The sequence below is a fragment of the Accipiter gentilis genome, chromosome 15 (genome assembly GCF_929443795.1).
Source record: "Accipiter gentilis chromosome 15, bAccGen1.1, whole genome shotgun sequence".
Lineage (NCBI taxonomy): Eukaryota > Metazoa > Chordata > Aves > Accipitriformes > Accipitridae > Astur > Astur gentilis.
Window position 1 is genome coordinate 12,225,122 of NC_064894.1, and position 23,033 is coordinate 12,248,154.

Sequence of the window (23,033 nt, forward strand, 5' to 3'; positions counted from 1 at the left end):
CTGCTGAAATGCTTATCAGGAGACAATACAATCAATTTCAATACTCGTACTTTTAGCGGATTTAGCAAGCACTACATTCATTTCACACCATCAGGCACAAAAATCATATCCAGATTACCTTACCACAAACTTGAAAGTGGTGTCAACAGACCACAATTCCATTTCAAATTTGCTGTTATCGTGCTAAGACCAGACACAAATTTTGGAAAAAAACCAACCAAACAAAAAAACCCAACAAACTACAAAAAGAAAAGTATATAACAGTGTAATCACCTTGAATTACTTATCTTTTCAATGTAAGAAAAAAAGAATTAAGTCTTCAGCCTCTATTTTACTGATTTCATCCCCAGTGAAAGGAGGGAAGAGTCAAATGCATTGGAACTTCTTTCTCTCAAGGCAACAGCACCATCTAGTGGATGGTCTCAAAATTTGTGCTATTAAAAATGTCACGGATTCAGGCAGGATGTTGCCTCTTCCTCATACTGCATTTTAAATTATAAATCTCCGAGTATTAAAGTTTCCACTAACACCAAACACAGTTATGCTTATTAGTAACATATTTTTCAGTTGTGACCATAGAATCACAGCATCGTTTAGGTTGGAAAAGACCTTTAAGATCACTGAGTCCAAGCGCTAACCTAGCACTGCCAAGTCCACCACTAAACCATGTCCCTAAGCGCCACATCTACACGTCTTTTAAATACCTCCAGGGATGGTGACTCCACCACTTCCCTGGGCAGCCTGTTCCGATGCTTGACAACACTTTCGGTGAAGGAATTTTTCCCAGTATCCAATCTAAACCTCCCCTGGTGCAACTTGAGGCCGTTTCCTCTCATCCTATCGCTTGTGACTTGACAGAAGAGACCAGCACCCACCTCGCTACACCCTCCTTTCAGGTAGTTGAAGGGCGCGATAAGGTCTCCCCTCAGCCTCCTTTTCTCCCGACTAACCAGCCCCAGCTCCCTCAGCCGCTCCTCACAGGACTTGTGCTCCAGGCCCCTCACCAGCTCGGTCGCCCTTCTCTGGACACGCTCCAGCACCTCCATGTCTCTCCTGCAGTGAGGGGCCCAAAACCGAACGCAGGACTCGAGGGGCGGCCTCACCGGTGCCCCGTACAGGGGGACGATCACCTCCCTGCTCCTGCTGGCCACACTATGTCTGACACAGGCCAGGATGCCGTTGGCCGCCTTGCCCACCTGGGCACGCTGCCGGCTCGTATCCAGCCGGCTGTCGACCAGCACCCCCAGGTCCTTTTCCAGCCACTCCTCCCCAAGCCTGCAGCGCCGCACGGGGTTGTTGTGACCCAAGTGCAAGACCTGGCACCTGACACCATGAAGCAAGTCACTTAAGCTTTTACTGATTTCCTTACTTCTTAAACTTACTTAAAGTAAGTTTAGCAACAATTCACTTGATGCTTTTTCAGACAAAACGTGAATATCTATCTTTTTTTCTATATGCTCCCACTACAAGTATTTTATATTTTTTTACTGGAGATCCAAAAAATGCCTACAAAGAGTAGACTTTGATACTTCTGATAAAAACCAGAAACTTTATATGGGTAAACAGAAATATGTATCAACTGTATCAGGGTCGGCCGCCCCACCAAGCTTCCATTCTTAATAAAGCAAGGCAAAAACTACCACGAATTTCTTAGATTCATCCATTCTAACCTTTTAATAATATTAAAAACAGTGTAACTTTATCAAATGAAATTAATTTTAGCTTTCTTACAGAATTTGTTCCCAGCAATCATTTCTCCTTTGTTTTCTGCTTAAGAAAATTTTTGCATTTTGTTTCCTTAAGGTTGGCAGGCATACTCCAGTCCTTCAAGTTGCAGAACTAGTTTCCATCCTATACTGTTCTAGCCGAATAGAAAATTTTGTTCACTTATTCACATTTCAGTCTCTTTTCATATCTAATCTTGACATTGGAAATGAAATTGCACACAATCGTTATTGATAAGTCCTGCAGCTGTTACTGCTACCAAGAAGGTTAAGTCAATAATTTTATACACAAGACAAAGATAAGAAGCATTTCAGCAATGAGACCAACAGCTTGGAAGGGAAAGATCACACAGGGTGCAGTACTATCACTGCTGCAGACTGCTTTCACTTTTGATAAAAACATCGTCCACACCAGTCCCTCTGATACTCTGTCAGAGGAAACGAGTGTCCAGAACCAGAAACAACTTTTCAGCAATTCATGGAAATGAAATGGAAAATCTCAATATTTCTTTTACTATGAAAGCCTAAACATGTGGTCAACACATTACTTTCTTCCTGACTCTTTCTAATTGGCTTTTTTTTCCTAATAGAGGTGAAACAATCTAAATAATGGAAGAACATTCCAAAATTCATAGAAGTCAAAAAGTGACTCAACACTAAAAATGGCATTTTAAAAGATGAAATACCAGTTAAATGGGTCTGCTATTTATAGGGTATCACCATGCTATCCATGCACCATATAAATTGCTGACCATAACAATATTTCAGGTTCTGAAATACTGTTGGTGGACCAAGTAGAGGAACTGCAAAAGGAGAGTGAAAAATGAGGAACTGCTAAATGAGAGTGAGTGGGATCAGTCATCAACAATACTGAGAAAATTCCTTTGCTTAGATTTTTAAGAATAAGAGGCTGCAGTTATGAGTAAATATGAAATAAATTAACAGTAAAAACTAATGATAGATATAAGATGGATATAATGGATATAAGAAGACATACCTATAAGCTCTGAGGGGTTCTTATCACTGAAGTGTTCACATACACGGATAAATGTTTCTGTATTCTCAGGTGTAGGGCACTCACCATGCCTGAAAAACACAAGAACACACAGATTAGGAGACAGCCAGGGCAAAGAGAAGAGATAAAGAAAAAGATTAATTACTTCAGTGTGATCTTTCAAATTAAAAGCTAAATATTAAAAAAGTGCAGGCAACTTACCCTTTACACTGGAGCTTTATATATTTAATCCCCTCTTTCTCTATATCATTCCTGTCATAGAATCTAGTGGTGTTGGTCAAGTCTACCAGTAAACCCATTTTAACCTTAAAAAAAAAAAAAAAAAAAAAAAAGTAAACATATATATGGTTCAAATATCAGTGCATAAACACTCAATGGCTAACAATATCCAAATTAAAAGCAATCTACAGTTGCAAGTTCAAAAATTCTTAAATATTGCATTTGTTCACAAAAATCTATATTTTACCACCATCACAGCCATCTGTGTTTCTCTGTGAAAGCTGGTGTCTGATAAGCACTAGCCATCAATTCAAAAACTTCAGTTTGTTCCTATCAATGTTTCTAAATAGGAAAGAGCTGCTAACAGCAGGAAAGTATCTGATAAAGAATTCTTTTAACATGTTAAAAGACAAATAAGGTAAAATCAGGTGCTCTTACACTTTAGGTAGAACAATATTAAACACTGGCACAGAGGAAGTACCATAAGAAAAATTAACTACTGAGACTTATATGTAAGTATACTCTCAGAAAAAATAACTCAATTTACCCATCCATTAGAATGCAAACCAAATGAACACATTTTCAAATTTAAACCAAAATTCCTTTAAATTCTCAGAAACATTTTATTCAAAGCTACTAAGTGAAACAACTTGAGATCTTCAAAGATGCTGTCAGTAAGTAAGCTGGCAGTGTCAACCACTCAGATGTTAGGATGCACCTAATTCAGGCTCCCTTGCCCACTCTACCCTAATGCGTCCCCTTGTGCAGGAACTTACTTTTTTAGTCTTTGATTTTTATAGCTGTAAAATAGGTCTTTTAAAGCAGCCTTGTGGAAGTTATTGTTTTTAAAAAGCAAGATGGAAAGCAGAAATACCACTAGGTGGCATCCAACACAGAGAACATCAGCAAAGTGCATCCTACTGATCCTTGGTCTAAACAAAATTTCCACCAACCATAAACCTCCCAGTATTACTGTGCAAAACCAGCTCACTAACACACCTGTGTACTGAAGCTGTTCCTGGTTTCCTGCCTTATAAGTGCAAGTAATTGCTTTTGGTCAAAATGCTGAATGTCATGCTTTCAAGTAGGATCCTCACCATGAAACCAGATGTCTTTTTAAAAGGCATTTTAAGAGTGGTAGTTTAGCAAAATTCTTGTTTTATAGCTTTGTCTTTTTTAAAGATACATCAATAGTGCCCTTAAAAATACATTAACACTGAAGCATGTTATGCATGCAAAACCACAGAAGAACACTTCATCTTCAATATATATAATACTCCAGCACAAACTCATAAACGGGATTTTGATTAGGTTTTATCCACCTTAAGGTCAACAGACTGGCAATAATTTAGCAGTGCAGTTGGAAGAATTACAAATTAAAACACTGTTTCCAGACAATTCAGAAAAGATAAATTCCAATTATAACTGGAATACAGTTCAGAAACAGCTGCTTCACATGGATATTTGGTTCAGTAGACCCCAAAGACAGATTTCCAATTATCTACAGAGGTAGTTATCCATGGTATTCCAAGTGCTGATTATATACTTTCATAATACTTTTATAATACTTCTATACTTTCATAATACTTTATCAGATATTAAAAAGCATCATGTTATATCAGCAGTGTTAAGCATTTGTAGTGTAATACCCAAATCAGTTCTGAATTTCTCCTTGTTTACTTCAACTTTGTCTATTGTATTCAGAATGCCTTATTTCCTTTTATTAGTGTGTTTTTGCAGAAATACAATCTACTTCAGTAGGGGTCCACCTGAAAACAATGTTACATCACCCGAAACTTCAAATATTTAGTGTCAACCGAGCTGTTAAACATACAGACTGACAGCATACTAGCCAGTGATTAATGCTGTAGGAAGTATATGAAAGGCAATTAATTCAATGATTACTTTCCTCCCCCTCCATTCTCAACAGTATTTAGCAAATATCTCAAAGACTACTTAATTCACAAGTAAGACAACCCAGAATTTCCAGGTGCTATACACTGTAGGTCCGTAACACTATGACACTGACATAAACCAGTTCAAAATAACTGTTCAGAGAATGACATATGCCAACACCAGTACTTCTAGGTGATTGTACAGGAATCCACAGAGTATCTTCCAGTAACATGCCATGCCCCCCAAGAAACATAAGAATCTGCCTCTGTGTTCTGCACCCTATCAGCAGTGTGCTTAGAGTTGGCAAAAAAAAGACTGATATGAGAATCAGGTGTGTTTTCACCAGAGGGCTCTAGACTATGAAGCCACATAAATGGCAGCCTAACTACCCTTCTCCCCAACTTCTACATAGCTCAGCTTGATAACCTATTCTTTTATGTACAATACGGGGTTAGGTGTTAACGCTTCCAAGATGTCCTCAGCTAAGGGGAAAAATATTTTCAAAGTAAGATTAAGATTTAATGAAAACATCATTTTAAAGTAAAGGTTTTTGCATTCAGTTCCAGTCTAGTAAGAAAGAAGACATTCCAAAATGTGAATTACTCTTGAAAAAAATACTGTATCATCCAACAATCTGGAGAAAGGGAAAAAAAACTGTGAGGAAAACAACCTTTAGTAATAGCCTGAAGACAGATTAAAAGGTAACACTTTTATATATCGAATTGTTAAAGGCGAGCTGCAAGAATAAATTCAAGTGATTTGCATAACATAGTTTCACATCCTCCCATCCAAAAGTAGAAGAGATACCATTCCATTTTAGTGTTAAGAAGTCAAAGCCAGTTCCCAACCCCAGTGTTCTCGAATACCAGCAGCTTCAAATGTTCCCACCAGAAGCCTCCAAACTTCCCCAAACTCCTGCTACAATGAAGAATTATCACTGAGATGTTTGAAAGCACAAAAATTTAATTTTATGGCAAAGCTTTTAAGCTCAAAGAATACTCAACATGGTTTTCTCTCAACTTTTAGAAATTACTCTTTTGAACATACTCGCTTACAGATTTCAGTTTCCTGACTGACATGTAGAAGCCATTAGAACAGTTGATTCAGTATGAGAAGAATGTTGATAACACACTGATGTTTTCAGTTGTTGTTAAGTAGTGTTTATACTAAGTCAAGGATTTTTCAGCTTCTCATGCCCAGCCAGCAAGAAGGCTGGAGGAGCACAAGAAGCTGCGAGGGGACACAGCCAGGACAGCCGACCCAAACTGGCCAAAGGGGTATTCCATACCATGTGACGTCATGCCCAGCATATAAACTGGGGGGAGCTGGCCTGGGGGCATCACTGCTCGGGAACCAACTGGGCATTGTTTGGCGAGTGGTAAGCAATTGCATTGTGCATCACTTGTTTTGTATATTTCATTTCTTTCATTATTATTATTGTCATTTTTTACTGTTATTATTATTTTCTTCCTTTCTGTTCTATTAAACTGTCCCTATCTCAACCCACGAGTTTTACCTTTTTTTTTTTTTCCCCAATTCTCTCCCCCATCCCACTGGGTGGGGGGGGAAGCGAGTGAGCGGCTGCATGGTGCTCAGTTACCGGCTGGGGTTAAACCACAAGAACACTAAAACGTACTTCAGACCCGAAGTGTCACCAAGCATTTGAAATGTTGCATTTAATCTGAATAGGAGAGTGAAATATAGCAAAGTGTCTACTAGAGAGGAAGTTCTGAACTACAGGACTCCAGGATTTCTGGCCTGCTATTCCTTTGCCATTGTTACGAATCATTTCAATCATATATAAGTGAAGATCTTGTGAAGTGACACTGTTCCTCACACATTTCATGGAGCAGTAAACCAAACAGGCATCCGATATAATTTAGCCAAAGCTATAAAAGCATGTAGGGCATATAAAGCATATAAGGCCTGAAAGCAGTTTCCTTGCTTTACAGAAAGCATAAACATTTGCGCTCTCAATTCATGGGATTAGCTGCGTGTAACACACTACAATTTAGAGAGTGCAAGGCAAAAGAAGAAGATAAAGAAATTTTTAAACAGCCAGGGGATTATGTAACATAATCAAGTATACAATTATGATGTTCCAAAAATCCATGCAAAAAAATACTGGTACCACAGGAATCGAAACATTTCAGTCACTGAACTGGGGTTATACTACGCTTGTCCTGATGATGACAATTCTCACCTATAGAATAGATTCTAGTACATACACATTCATCACGTAGGGGCTTTGCTCTGCTTGAAACCCTGACATGACACCAGTCATTACAGTCATCCTCTCAGTCATGCTCTCCTAAGTTGGCTCCTAGAAAGTTCTTAATAGAAGGTGATTTTTTTAAAGACTATCTAAGCTAAAATAGATAGTTACCCACTGGAAAAAATGTCTTTCTGGCCAATGTTTTGCATGAATCACATCTTTCAGTCCACCACACCCACTGAATGACACAGCTTTGGAAGAAAGACTAATTTTCAGTTGTTGAGCAACTTCTCACTAAAACATACATTTATTTCTTACAAGAACTGTTACAACACTACAATCTTAGACACCACATTGAAACACAATTGAAAGTAGTTATTTTTCTTGCTTCTAATTGTAAAAGATGACCGGATAGAAGGAAAAAAAGCTCATCGATAGCTTGAAATGCTCATGTTCTACATACAATAATACCAAGATCTTCATACCACCTCCATTCTACTCATACTTATTTTGGCCAGGCCCTCCATGTCCTCCTACAGTTAGAAAAGCCTTCCTCCTCACTTTCTCACATATCCAGCTATTAATGCCTTATGCATGTGCTCTTCTGCTGCTGTGCAATTAAATGGGCTTAGCTAGGTTCCCCTTGTATAACCCCAGAAGTTTCTCATTAGAAGCTGGAACTTGAAAACATCCTCCCCAGGAGGGAGAGGGCATACTACAATACACTGAATTCTCTCAAATGCCAGGATTTTTTTCCTTGCATTTCTTATTTGAGGAAAATAGTTTAAACTAGTGATTGAATTTATCTGTGAAAACAATAATGTGGCTGAAAACTAGTTTTCCTAATAGGAATATTGTAACTTGAGCATACTAATTGCCCAAACATTCTTTTGAGTCAACTGATGTCCTAGCTCTTCATAACAGAAATAAAACTGCCTTTTATAAACAGTACTAACCTACCTACTCAAGAAAGAAACAAAAAAAATAAAATTATTCACACTGTCACCAATTGCTCCTGCAAATTTTTTATGAGACCATTAAGATACTATGTCAATATTGGCAATCAGAAAAATGGGGTTGCTATCCCTTATCACATCAGTTTCTACCATTCAGATTTTCAGCAACCAGCTCCATAAGAAAAAGAAATCACACAGGAAGTTTGTTCAAGAAAGTTCCTCCCAGACAGATACTGTCTTAAATGCTGAACTGGTACATTCAAAAACCTGTGGTACCATCAATATCTTACTATTACCAAATTCCAGATGTAAAAGTTTCTGCTGAAGTCTCTTATTTGGGAGATAAATTATATGGACTTAAGTAATAACGAGGTTTCAGAAGTGATTCATTCTGCAAAGTACTAGCAGTAAAACACACTGCAGTAAAATGATTAGAACCATTCACAGTGAGGTACTTTTGCCTTGGGAAAATCCAAGTTCTCCTCAATTGCACATTCATCTCATTGCCAGATTGTTGGTAAACTGCTGTTCTACAAATATAGCACTTCAGTGATCCACTGCATATCTCGGCAAATAAAAAACTGTGTTTTCAAATAGGAAACATTTAGCAACAATATCAGGGTTCAAGACAATATAATAGATATGATGAGAGCAGGGAGTTTGAAAGAAATTATGAGTTCTGCTTGTTAACCAAAATTACCGAAATGTAAGTGGGGATTGTCTTGATAGTAATTGTACTATCAGATTCTAATCATCTGATGTCACTCAAGACGTTACGAATTTGTAGTATTGCAACAGAACTGACTGATGTGCCTAGTGGAAAGGCTATGAAGGCTCACCATGATTTCTTTTTTGGTGACAAACCACTAACAAGCAAATAAAAATTCTGAGTAAGTCTCTGAAGTTCTCTAACTTCAAAATATATACAGAATTTTAAATTACTTTAAACCATGAATAAGACTGGTTTTGGAAAATTTCTGGGTATGCCCATTAAAGCCGGTCAGAGTCAAAACCAACATAATGCATAAAAGAGGAACTCGAGTAGAATTTCTATGCATAGATCCAAGAATTCAAACAAGAAAAATCCTACCAATTCAAGCACCTGAGAACAGGCACATATGCCTCACTGACAGTACCTTCTTATCACATTAGCCCACAGGTACTTCTATCACTGCTACACTGAGTAGCTCACCATCTAGTTCATACCTAAATAAGCCTAAATAAGATTCATAAAATGAAGATTCCCATATTTTAGTCACCTGACTCTTCTGATGTTTAAGCTCTGATATTGTTAAACAAATTCAGAATTAATTTAACTTAGATCAACAGCAAAAACAACAAAAAAGAAACCACAGGAAAAAATATCACTAGCATAATTAGTTTCATGAAACAGTGAGAAAAAAAAAGTGGTGCTAACCTTTTATATAACAGTTTAATAAACAGATTAAAAGAATTAGTTTGTAGGCCTCCCTTTGCCTAGGAGGCTCAAAATCCCATTTCCCACATCTCCAGATGCACTGGACTCGGCACAACACTTCACAGACCTATATGAAAGGCTGGAAAGGTCCTGTTCCCCACCTTTATTGTCAAAGCTGTGCTACAGTGCAGAACAACATGCAAGTTGAAATGGACAGACAGAAATGAGTGAAACAGAGAATGAAGAAATAAGCCAGAAACACAACTCTGTAACCTAATGATAAAGGCATCCACCCACCTTCCTGGGTCCCAGTCCATCCTCCTAAAATTTTTGTCTATTTAATGCATTTTTTTCCACTAAGAAGTTACTGGATAAAATCCATAAATCAATTTCTTCCATACTTGGGTATGACTGGTTAGATACCATAAAGCATTCTATGCATCAAAAGAAGAAAATTATGCATTGAAACTACAGAAGAGTTCTATGAAATTCTCCTTTCACTTTTAAATGCTTTCACTCCTATAAACGAAATTGCAACTTAACATATCCATACACAAGAGACATTTGTAAAACTACAAACTCATTGACTATCTGAATTTTACAATGACATCTCTCCAAGACGCAACAGTAATAACAGAGAAGAGTGAGATTCTTGCTGCTAATACGGTGAATGAGCTGGCAGATTTTGCACAATTCTTACCTATAAGAAAGTACTTTTGGAAATTTAGAAGTTGCAGAGAAAACCTGAAAATGTAAACAAAAAAATAACTTTTCTGTACAGATGTCTCAAAGGAAGCCATCAACCACTTTTCTTAAATCTGAAAAGTAACATTTGAATAAACATTAACAATGAAAGTAATGTTTCAATTACTAGAAAATTTAACTTTACCTTCAGACTCTTTAAGTAGTTGGATAACATACTCGGGTGAAAACGATTTTCTTCAGCAACCTGCTCATCATATCTTGGTCCTAACATTGTCTTCAAAGGTAAAAACTTCCCTATGAAAGATAATCAAATTTGCAGTATTTTACATATACTCATCTATATGTACACTTAGAACTTAGCAATTTCAAAGCAACTTGCTGAGCAGATTTAGAGGTTCACCTTCAATGAAAAACAATCACAGGAAAAGCATCAGCAACAGTTGAATTGGAATATTCTTTAGTTATGAGTTCTCAGAATTCACAAGTAAGTTTAGAAGTTTAAAGGAAATACAGGTCAGGTCAGCTTATCTAAAACAATGTAATTTAACATTTTTAGCTGGCTTTTAATGTGGTTTAAGCTGCCAAGTCATAGTGCACAACAGAACAGAGAAAATTTAAACTCGTTACAGTTAAAAACATGAAAATAGCATTTTAAATGACAGTTTGTTACCCAACCATGTAAATATCAGCTTTGACTACCTGCAAACATAAAACAGAGTAAAGATCACTGCAAAAAAAATTGCATTTGATCCAGAACACCTACGCACAACAGATCCTTCTGACATGCTCCTTAAGGCTTGTTGGAAGAGTTCTGCGGCAGTGTCAACCTTCCCTCCGAAACACAACACCTATGTGCTATTCAGACATCGGGGAAGTTACAAAACCACAACAAACACTTGACCAGAATTAGTACTTCCTGGACTACATCCATCCCTCCCTAGAAACACAGAATATTTTTTAGTATTTATTTTATTTTTCATCCATCACATCCACCACAGAATATCTGAAATAATCTCATCAGAGATCTCTAGCTCGCTCTTTCTGACCCCCAGCAAGCTACAGGCAAGCCCTTCCCTCCAAGTGCAGCAGGAACAGGTATTTGAGCAGCATGTACTGACCCAACAGCTCTTCCTGTGCTTCTAAACAGAGAAAAACCTAGAGCCCAGGTCACTGCCACCACATCTGCCTGGGAAGCAGCACACCTCCTCCCACACGTACCTGGGATCCTGCAGCGCAGTTAGTTGTGGAAAATGAATGCAAAGCAACAGTAAGAAAGAGACCTGGCGTAACTGCCCAGCCACACCAAGGTTAATGATACAGGCAGGGAGTAAAACTGGGAGAACCTCAGCATTTCCAAACAGCTCTGAAAATATGTAAATGAATTATATCCCAAGACCAATCAAATAAACCCTCCCCCAAGAAAATAGAAAAAAAAAATAGCGCCCCAGAACTTTTCTCCCCCTTTTTTTTTTTTTAATAAAACTGTTCCCGTGCTGTTAAAAAGATAGCCCTTCTAAAACCAAAGGAAATGCAACCATGTAGTTGTATAGCACAGAAGAGCAGCAGAAATGTTTTTTTTCAATGCAGGAAGAACTCCAAATTAGAGCACCAGACATAAATCTTCCAGGAAAAAAAGTACTGCTAGATCCTGATGTTGTTGAATAATATTTCTAAGATGCTTCTAATTGCACTTAACTTACCTATTTCCTGGGGGGGGGGGGGGGGAACCAGTTCATTCTATACACGATTTTTTTTTTTTTTTTTTAAACTTCAGTAACTTCTAAAAAGCTTTTCCTATTTAGAAACACAAATACCCACAAGATATTTTGAACTAAGAGAAAACATAACACCTTTCTATACTATTCCTTAAACTGTCTGATGCATCTGTTCAGCTGTGTAATGCAGAGTAACAGCCACAATCCACTACTCTTTACGCAGTATTTAAATGTTCAGTTTCAGATCCTCAAGTGAACCAGCACACCCAGCACTAATCCTAAAAAATTCTTCTAAACTACTCAGGAAAATACTGCTTTCTCATCAAGACAGAACATTTCCTCATAATAAAAGAAACAAAATAGTCTTGTTTTCAGCAAAACAAAACCACACGGAATGAAGAGACACTAAAACACCCATTGTATCCAGCTAGAAATCAAGTTTTGAGAGAGAAGCTCACTAATCTTTGTAAAAATAGAAAAATGCATACCATTTTTATTAAATGAATGCTGCTGAGAGGTTTCTCTATTCAATAAGTCAAAGTTTGTAGAGTTCTTTGTAGCCTTAACTTCTATTAAAACATCTTATATAGTCTGAAATAAGCATTCAACTTCTAGGAAAGAGACATTATAAACCACAGAAGACAGATAGTTACAGAAACTGAGAAGCTTTACGCAACTTGTTAGCTCAGGTTTGACATTAATGAACACCATGAGGAACACCCTCACTGTTACACTTGTCTGAAACCATTCCAAGCTTTACAGCTAATCCTTTTAGTTATTCAGTCATATAGTCAACATACACATTAAACAGTAATAAATTTATAGTCCCTTCAACTTATTTGACCATTAGAAAAACTCCTAACTTCACTTTACTTCCCTTTGCCTTTTCATTCCACCAGTTATATATCTTCCTCCCTGGTCATGGCTGTTGGGTTGGCTACCTCCCCTCCATTTCCCCATTTCTTGATCCATCTACTTTAATTTTCTTGCTTCTTTGTGTTCCTTGTCACCTTCAACACTATCATTCAGCTTCTCTCGCTCACTATTAACCCTTCCACATTAACTTGTAACCTTCCTCTGTACAGACTGATTAGGCAAATCCTAATTTTGGATTATTTTAATGCAAAAATCTATCCTCACCATACGTTTTGCAAAACACCAAGAATGCTTGAAAATTTTTAACTTTGCCATTTGCCACACCTATCCCAATACAGCCATTCATCCATTACAGAACATGAAGAATGTAACTGAACTTTTTTTAGCCAAGGCATTCAAGAAAAGGAGCTCGACTGACAAAAGAGTCAATGGATACATAAAAAACTACCATCCTTTACAAGAAGCTGGGAAAAGAGAGTAGAGTTGGAAAACAGTGCCTGGAGGTTAAGATCGTTTCCTCTAGCATTCGATTAGAGACAGTACAATCGCACCGAAGACTCTCCTGTTCTCCATCTTCTAGAACAGAGAACAAACATGTTCATTCTCTTCTCAGTAGTGGACCTTGATTTAGTGTCTGATTTTCACTCTGATTTCATCCTGAGCAACCATAATACATTCCTGTTCACCACCAAGAAAAGACAGACAAAGTAGTCTAGTCAGCATCCCCTGCAGCATTTGAACACCTTTACACAGCTGTGGAAATGATGAGTAGTTTAATAGACCCCATTTACTATCACTTCCAAAGATCAAATCCAGATCTCTGGAAGTATTTAGGTACCCAACTTCTACAAATTCCAGTTTGGTGGTATCATTGAGAAACAGAGCTTATATGGCAGCAAACAAGCTGCCTGCCAAGGTTAGAAGAGAGCAGCTGAATTCATGTAATTTGGTTCCGATTTAGGAACATTTTGTAATCAGATTATGAAAACAATGGCTCTGGGATCTTGTTTGGTTTGTTGGTGGGGGGTTTTTTCCCTTTGGGTTTTGTTTTGGATTTTTTAAATAAATTACATTTCTCTGCAATATAATTTCACATTATACCTACGCAGTAAGCACTATCGCCCTAGTTTACATTCTTGTTTTTTTCTAAATTGTGACTGCTACACAGGTATTAAAGATCTTGGATGCGAACTCATATTGTGTTCCTCTTACAACAGAAAACCAAATTGCCCTACCTGGCAAATTTGCTATTTGGTCTTTGTACAGAAGCTTGAAAATCCTTCCCCACATGCATGTAAGTCCCCTTCAAGCAAGTGTCATTAAGCTACAGAAAATCTAAGCTTTGATTCTAAGAAAGATTTCTAACCTGAGTAATATGCACGAGTATAAATGAAGCAGTAGCTACAATCTCTGCAAGAGTTTTGCCCTACATCTTATGCTGAAGAAGTGATGTAGTAAAAACTGATTGCAACTCAACTTAAGCCTCCATGCATAAGTATTTGAAGATTAAATAATCAATTCTTTATGTTGAACTAGATGATCTGACAGTAACAAGGTGATATTTTACATGGGCATCAAAGCATCCCAAGTCATTAGTGTATCTAAACTAGATTAGGATAATAATTGGAACTCCTCAATCGTATTTTCAAATTAACTTCAAAATGTTACTGGAACCTTGACACTTGACTTCCACAATTAAGTTCAAATTTGTCAAATAGTTTCAGAAAGTGGGTATTAAAAACCATTTTCCAAATTAGTTACCTGTATAACAGATGGCATTTCCTTAGGCTGAAAAATATGTTAAAAAAAATCTAAAAATAAGAGCCCAGTATGTCAGAACATAAACATCAAGTGGATAAATCTGAGAGAAATCAAAGTAAACAACATAAGATGTCACATTTCCTACATATACATGCTCTAATTTTGGCACATTTTTCATCTCAAAATTCTACAGCATACCAGTGGAAAAGTTACCTTTAATTTAGTCTAATTTTCTGTGACATGAAGCTATCAACTCAGTAAGTAACAGTAGCCACTAATTGTGTATGACCATGGTATGTTTAGACTGAGCATTGATTAGGAAAGCTAGACTGTGTAAAGTGACCAAGGTTAAGAAAGGGAAATTTGAACAAAATAAAAAGTAAAATCCACAATTAAAAAAAAAACACAAAAAACCAACACCCTAAAAAGTAAGAGTCTTGCGTTTCAAGAACAGCTATGCTGAGTCAAAGCATCCATTTCACCTAGTATCTCATCACCAAAACAGGCCAATGCCAGTTGCCTAAGAAAGAGTGTAAAACAATGACAATGACAATCCATCATCAGATTATACTCCCCAACTGCAACAAGCTATAGCTGAGCAACTTCCTGAACCAGGGGCACTGCTCTTCTATTTAAGGTGCTAACTCTACAACCATAGGCAATATGGATGTTTTTAATAATCTCTCACTGTTCTGCATGCTGCAGGTATGTCTAGAACTGGATTAACTGACATAGATCAACAGAAGGAGACTGAAAGACACTTCTCATGTCTTTTCTTCAGTATCTTGCTAACACTTTCCATGGCAAAACCAAAACGGACTGGGTTTTCAGCGGTTATAAAACGTAGGTACCTGCAGAGATGGTGATACCAAGGCAGTAAGGCTGAAGCAACCTGATCACTTCAGATCTAAGAGTTCAGAGAAAGCTCTTTTCATCAAGTACATGACTGAGGTGCTACCACAATGCAATAAATGTAAAAATGTGCCATCCTGAAGAACTGCCAGAACCAGAAAGTGGCAGAAAAACACCAGTATTTAAAGAAGTAAACTGGAAAATAATGGGAGACATAGATCAATGCACCTTGTTCAGAATGAAGGCTACTGTTAACCTGAATGAAGCCAATCTCACCAACAAAAGAGCTCCAGGCCTCGTTAGTACTTGTATTTGAGGTCACCTAGAAATTCTAGATGCCACAACCATAAGACAAGAGGGTCATGACCAAACACTTGATGAATATTAGTCAATAGAAGCCAGGCAAACCTTGTTCAGCGACATTACTATTACACTATCAGATAGGAATAAAGTTATACACAGATGCTTAGAAATTTGACTGAAATGCTAATAAAAACTAGAATATAATACATCTCGGAGACAGTGCCAACATCAATACACTAAAAATTATCTCTCAACAAAACTGTTAGATGTCTTTGAATGTAAAACAGCAAAAAAGGAGAGAAGCCTGATGGCGTACTATGACTTTTGGTAAGTTGTACACACTAAAAAACTAAAAATCAGGTGAACTAATGTAATAATACATTAAGATAAAGCAGGCAAAGAAATGAACCACACGCTTTCCTTTTTTTTTTTTTGTGCAGTAACTTCTTGTGCATGATCGCACAGAATGGAAAAGAATTACCTTGCAGTTACTGAATAAACAAACACACACGCAGTGATGGCACAGCAGATGACATGCTGATGACCTGCATTCTTGCCTACTCTATATTGCTATTTTTGAGAAGCCACTGCTTAAAAGACAAACAAACACAAAGCGACAACTTCTAGAGATCAAGAACTTGCTGAGAAGAAAAACAAAGAATAAAGAGTGATTAGTCTACTTTTGTCATGGTCAAAGACTAACAACTTAGGCTATCAAATCTCTTATTAGATACAAAGCAATGCATTTGCCAGCGATCAGGAAAAAGAGATAATGGAGATGAGCAATACAATGCTGTTATTTAATTGAGTCAAGTTCAGAGAAATATAAGGAACCTGAGGGAAAGCAGTAACCCACAAAATGAACAACTGAAATTAAATACTGATAAATGCCAAAAAACGCATACTGATGGGAAGATTAAGCCTACTGAGATGTCTCACCAGGTTCTAAGTAAACCTGTAAGCAGTCATCAGTGTCTTCAGTTCCATAACCAACTGCCGCCAAAAAAACGTAATACGATGTGGAAACGTGGGATAGAAAACACAGGAGTTGTAACTACTAAGCAAATCATGGCACAGTGCCATCTAGAATAGCATGCTGAGCAGCAAGTGCTCTATTTTGAAAAAAAAATACCTTTAAATTATCACAGAAAGAAAGATGAAAGGAGTGAAAACTAGAAAATATTGTTGAAAAAAACCCTGGGGGTTGGAATTGCTTACCTTAGCTTACCTTATAAGGGAAAGAAGAACTTGAGAAAACTGCAAAGAGCAAAGTTTGTTTACTGTATCTCAAACCAGGCAGCAGGGGAAACATGCATCTGAGGTCAGTATGGTAGTTAACTCACAATCAAAAAGCATGTGTTTACATGATACCTAATTCGCTGCCACTAGATGCCAGCAAGGCTAGATACCTAGCAACAATCGAGACAGACAGCATGTTACGAGTAAGAGCATCCAAGATGACAGCAATCACTGACAAAACCTGAAATACACATGAAACCTCGGAGTACAACACTTGAACTCATCCTCCAGCTAAACAGCTTAGGAACACGCCAGTGACTGACAGATCACCGTCAGTCGGCCAACATCAACACTGATAATAAACACCAGAGCCTTCAGGGAAAAAAAAAGAAAAAAACAACAACAAGGAAGAGGCTGCACAAGGGACTCGTCAGGGCTGAGGTACGTTCCAGTACGGCAGCTTCTGCACGTCCAGCTGCCGTCTCTCTCATCAGACGTGACGGACGGCAAGTTTTCAGTCCTAAACCTAACCGGTGCGAAGCAAGAACCCAGCATGAAGACTCCCAAGAGCAGGAGGGGGCCTGTACCCCTGCAAGGGAGCCGGGACGAATCGGTTTAATGGGCTGCACCAGCCGAAGAGCGGGCGGGCGAGCCCCCGCGCTGAAAGCAAAGCCCCGCTGCGGGCCGGGCTTTAGGGAAAACAACCGCCCTACGGCGAGTCAGCTCCGGGACGAACACCGGGCCCAGGGAGCTCGGGAGGGGGGCGGGAAGGGCCGCCCGGCGCCCCCCGCGGCCGCGGGACAAAGAGCCCCGGCCGGCCCGGAGGAGGCCCCCGCCCGCCCCACGGCGCTGAGGAGGAGCGGAGCAGGGGGTGGCGGGCCGGGACCGGCGGGCAGGGGAGCGGAGCGGAGCGGAGGGGACCCTCCCCGCTGCCGCCGCGGGGCAGGGCAGGACCGGGCCGGGCCGGACCGGACCGGACCGGACCGGGCGCTCACCTGCCACGGGCTGCCCCCTCCTGGGGCAGTGGAGCCAGCGCGGCGGGATCTTGTTGTAGGACATGGCGGGGCCCGGGCGGCCGCTGCCCGCCGGCGGGGAGTGGGGGGGAAGGGGAGGGAGGGGGCGCGGGGTGCGGGGCGGGCGCGGCCCCGGGGCGCTCAGCGGCGCCGGCGGCCCCTCGCCCGCGGCGCCTTCATTCAGACCCAGCTCCGCCTCAGCCGCCGCCGGCCCACAGCGCACCGCGGCGGCCGCTTCCGCTTCCGGGCCGGGGCCCGGGCCCCGGGGCTGAGCCGTGCCGGGGGCGGGGGGGCCCAGCGGCTGCCCCGGGGAAGGCCGCTGGCGGCGTGGGGCCCGGGAGGGGGGTGAGGGGAGAGGACTCCGCGGCGGGTGTGAGGCCGAGGGGCCCGTCGCTCGTTGGGGGAGTGCGGGAGAGGGAGTGCTTGGCGGTGCCGGGCTGTGCGGCTCGTTGTACGAGCCCGAGGTGTCGGCTGAGCTGCGTTTCCCTCCCCTCCGACGCCAGGCCTGTTGGGGCGGGAAAAGATTCCCGGTGCAAAGCGAGGAGGGCTTTTCCCTCCGAGAGGCCAGCCGAGACGGGGGCTCCTCAGCCTGGAAGGAGAGGTGGTCACCGACTGGACTGCCGCCGGCTCCGCCGAGCGAGGCCTGGCGCTGGCGCTGGCTTGGAAGCAGGTGGAGGGACCGCTTGTGCGGCAGGAGCCGGAGCTGGGGGGCTTGCTGGCAAAGGCTCCCACGCATGTGGAGAGTTTGCGAGGGCTGCAGGGGAGACTGGGCAGGTACTTGGAAGAGAAGGCAGCTGAAGGCTACCGAAGTAGCGGGGAAACGTCCTGAGCTGAAAACAGCTGGAGGCTTGGACAGGCGTGCTTGCCCCACTTTTAGTTTTCCCTGGGTGTTCCCTTATAGCCAGGACTGGAGGTGGAAATAGATGGATCCCTGCTACAGCTAATAGCACAACTGACGTAGTCTGTGTGTAAGAGGTTTGCTAGTGTAGCAGAGATGCCTCTGCGCTGGGCCTTCTCTTTCTTTTGTAAAAAGGCATGGCCGGAAAGATTAGGCTTGCAGATAGGTTCACGTAACAAAAACTGTGTTTCTGTACGGAATCCCTGTGAAAATTCTCTGTGGGCTTAAAGTGGTCTGCTTATGTGGACTCGGTTGAAAAGTTGTAGCCTGGCACTGTTTGCCTACGTGAAAGAAATACCTAAGGTGGTGGTATGGTTTATCACCAGTAGGCAGCTAAGCTCCACACAGCCACTTGCTCACTCTTCCCTCCAGCGGGACGGGGGAGAGAATCGGAAGGGTAAAAGTGAGAAAATTCGTGGGTTGAGATAAAGATAAGGAAAAATAAGGAATTCATCCACTACTTCCCATTGGCAGGCATGTGTTCAGCCATTTCCAGGAAAGCAGGGCTTCATCACTCACAGTGGTTATGCAGTAACTCCAAATGTCCCCTCTTCCTCCTCCTCCCAGTTTTTATTGCTGAGCATGACATCATATGTTATGAATATCCCTTTGGTCAGTTTGGGTCACTGTCCCGGCTGTGTCCCCTCCCAAATTCTAGTGCACCCCCAGCCTACTCACTGGTGGGGTGATGTGAGAAGCAGAGAAGGCCTTGATGCTGTTCAAGCACTGTTCAGCATCAGCTAAGACATTCCTGTGTTATCAGCACTGTTTTCATCACAAATGTAAAATGCAAGCACCCTGTGAGCAACTATGAAGAAAATGAACTATCCCAGCCAAAACCAGTACAGGTGGCTTCAGTGAAGCATGAGGAAACAACAGCAGGAGATTGTAATTTTTTTTTAGCTTATTTTCCAGTTAATTACATTTCAGTACTGTTCTGTCTGGATTTTCTGTTTTTCCATAGGCCAGGTGTGCTGCCTTTGTAAGTCAGTAGGTGAATACAAGGGAAGTAATTTGATCTGTTTAGAATTTATGGCAAACTTCGTTATACAGTGACTATGTTTCCTGCTGCATTTTATCACTCTAGATTTTATTAGACACAGTTTCTTCTCTAGCATATCCTCTCATTGAGGTAGTCAGTTAAGTAGTTTGCATATCTGAGTCATTAGGTTCTCATACTACATTAGAAGTTTCTGAGTTTTGTCCTCTTAAGGCTTTTGTCATCATCAGATATTAATCTTCTCATTCTAGCTAAAATTAAATGTCATGCTACAGTGAAAGACTATTTATGTCATTTTCCCTAACTGTTAAATACACTTCCATTAAAACGTTACTCTCTGATGTTTGAAATAAGGTGCTGATTTTTGCTTTTCAGAACAAACAAGCGACAGTCAGACACCAGGTGGTGCCGAAGACCAGCTAGAAAAGAAAGTGAAACCAGTGCAGGGAGTGTTCAGAAAGAGCAAGAAGTAAAGAACAACTGCAAGATACTCAGTTTCTGATTTCAATAAATTAGGAGCAACGTACAGTAACATCAGCAGGATGGCAAAATTAGGAATGAAACCGTTTGCAGAGGTGAAGAAGAGTACAAAAATAAATCATGAATGAGCAATAATCTCTGTTCTGGTCATCTAGCTCTAAGATTTTAATATGTTTTTAAAACAACAGAGAGCAAAAATACTGTGTAAAGATGTATAGTTAAACTGGGAGGATATGCACATCTGTTTTTATTTAGCAATGCACAAGGCAAATAAAATATTTGGAATTCTAAATACAAGGTAGGGAGTTACAATGAAGCATACAGCCAAAATGAGCTTAGCCAGGCATCATCCATAGTTCAGCCTTTTGGCAGTTCTGGGGTTGGCTGAGCAGGGTTGAGGAAGTCCCTCTGGCAAACCAGCGCAATGTGAGTAGCCATTCAGCAGAGCACCTTCACACTGGAGTTCACACGAAGTTGTGACACTTAGGTCTGTTTGCCACATACCATCTTGCTCCACATAAAGTACCAAACACGATGATAGTTTGAAGCCAGTTGCTGAGTGAGAAATGCTGAAGCAGGTGGTTCCTTTTTTTTTTTTTCCTAAGAAAACAGTGTCACAGCTGCTATTGAGCAAGATGAGCGGTGTTCTGTTGATCAGTTGATGGTGACAGCGTCATGGTGGTTTTCATCTAGATTTTAGGAGTAAGTATGCTCTAAATATGACATTAAGAGGTGGAATATAGGACAGGGAATATAGAAGCAGGGAATAATCCCTGTTTCTGTCATCATTGTTCATTGTATTCCTTAGGAAATTTTACATGGGGAAAACTCAGTCACCCAAAAGACCAGTATTCTCCGGCAGAATAGTAGAGTATTCACGTTTAAGAACGTGTTGTTACATTGCCTCTCACAGATACAATGCAGATTGCAAGTGACTGTTTACTCTTAACTTGGCTCTGGTGCTGCCTTGGTGAGGTGTCCTCCTGGTCTGGAGAACTTGGTTATTTACAGCTGACGTTATGTGTTATGCATATATAGTTTGCACTGGACTTTGCCTTGTTAGACACTTAAAGACAATTTACGCAGTGATAGGATGATGGTTTGTGTGTGACATCAAACAGTCTTTGTGACTGGACATACTTTCCTGCTTGACTTTGTGACATTAAGATGACTTTTTCCTGATGTACCAGCAGAGGACACCCGGTTCCTCGAGTCTTCATGTGACTGTCAAAAGCCAACATGCTGTGTTTGAACAAGGAACATGTGGGTGGCTGTAGTCATTGTTTTCAAGGATTGCTTTGAGAAAGCAACTGCAAGTGGTTTAATAGTCTATGATATAACTGTGGTGGTGCAGCCCCTCGAGCCACTCTGAGATCTCAGGATAAGCCATGCATGCTTTGGGAAAACCTCCCATTGTGCTGTTATCTGGGTTGCAAGTGCAGAGATTTATGGGTGCCAGGCACCCCCTGGCCACACCCCGGCCATCTGCTCCCTGAATGGTGTATCAGGATGACTGTGGCCAGAATGTGAAACAATGACCAAAGCCAATCATCTCAAGACCCTATAAATAGCCATCCAAGGAGAGACCCCCCCCAGAGACTGAGACCACAGCAGGCTGTGTGACCCAGTATCTCCCCCTTGAGCTGAGATGGCTCTCAGGGTAGATTTCACGAGGATTTACAGTTTGGTTTGGAAGTATTTTGCCTGTCTTTGTGTGATTTAGTTTGGAGCTATTTTGTCTGCCTGTGTCATTCAGAACTGTTTTATCTGTCTGTGCATGTGCGTGATTTGATTTAACCTCCAACCCTCTTGTAAGTTTTGGGTGATCCTTGCTGTTTTCGAATCTTTAACTAAGTTCTCAAATTTGGTTGTAACAAATTCCATTGAATCTTTCTGCTAAATTGGCTCATAATTAAGTACTGTTACAAGTCATGCAACCTAATGTTGTGATCTATCTCAAAAATATTAATAAATCCTAAATTGCTGCTAAACCAAAGCCGTGTAACAAAATCTCATTTGCAACAATAACATTTTCTCTTTTCCGTATACTGATTCTCTTTTACCTAGAGGTATTCAGATACCTGTATCCTTACTGAGGTTTCTGCTCACCAATGTAAATCTTTCTGCTGGCAGAGTGGACACTACGATCATGAAGTTGTTCTCCCAGGATGTGGCTCATCCTCTGTGCCATGGGTATTTTGACTTCTTTGGTTTCAGCTCAGCCACATTGTTTTAGGTAGTGGAGAGCTGCATTTGTGTTCTCCCTTGACTTAAAACCATAAAAAAAAAAAACCCACACACCAAAGCCCCCATGCACTCTTTAACTCTTTTTCCTAATTACAGACTGAACGTTTACCCAAATTTTTTCTGATTAATAATTTTACACTTTTAATGTCATATATTAATATTGTAAGTAGCTAGTTAATTTACTTGTTCTACACGAAATGGATAAATTAGGTGTTTTGCCTAAAAGAAGAACGCGTGGTGTTGCCCTCTTCTATCTTTGTATAGGTCAACAACTGTTCTGTTTCAGTATAACATTATTTTCCATGCGTTTGTAAAGTAATAATGAATGTAATAAGAAAATAAAAACATCCTTCAGGATGTTCTATGAAACAGACATTTCCAACTCTATCTAGGAAATACATTTTCTTAAAAAAAACAGATCAAACGGATTATTTGCTAAACTGAGACTACGACAGGATTTATTTAAGGGAAAGTAATTGTGAAAGAAGTTAACTGTATGCAA

At 40.3% G+C, this 23,033-nt stretch overlaps 1 protein-coding gene across 2 annotated transcripts in view; it reads right to left on the reverse strand.

The window, feature by feature from the left end:
- RNGTT (RNA guanylyltransferase and 5'-phosphatase) overlaps positions 1-18,124 on the reverse strand; it is a 187,545-nt gene extending 169,421 nt beyond the window's left edge. The window contains exons 1-4 of one of the 2 annotated variants that reach the window (XM_049817904.1): positions 17,889-18,124; positions 10,332-10,441; positions 2,941-3,044; positions 2,722-2,810 (exon numbers count right to left, since the gene is read on the reverse strand). In XM_049817904.1, coding sequence (XP_049673861.1) covers positions 2,722-2,810; positions 2,941-3,044; positions 10,332-10,441; positions 17,889-17,952 — 367 coding nt within the window. In that variant the 5' untranslated portion in view covers positions 17,953-18,124. Of the gene's footprint in view, positions 1-2,721; positions 2,811-2,940; positions 3,045-10,142; positions 10,180-10,331; positions 10,442-17,888 lie in introns of those variants that run through there. The other variant, XM_049817905.1, reaches the window with a different exon arrangement.
- Positions 18,125-23,033: the final 4,909 nt, after the last annotated feature.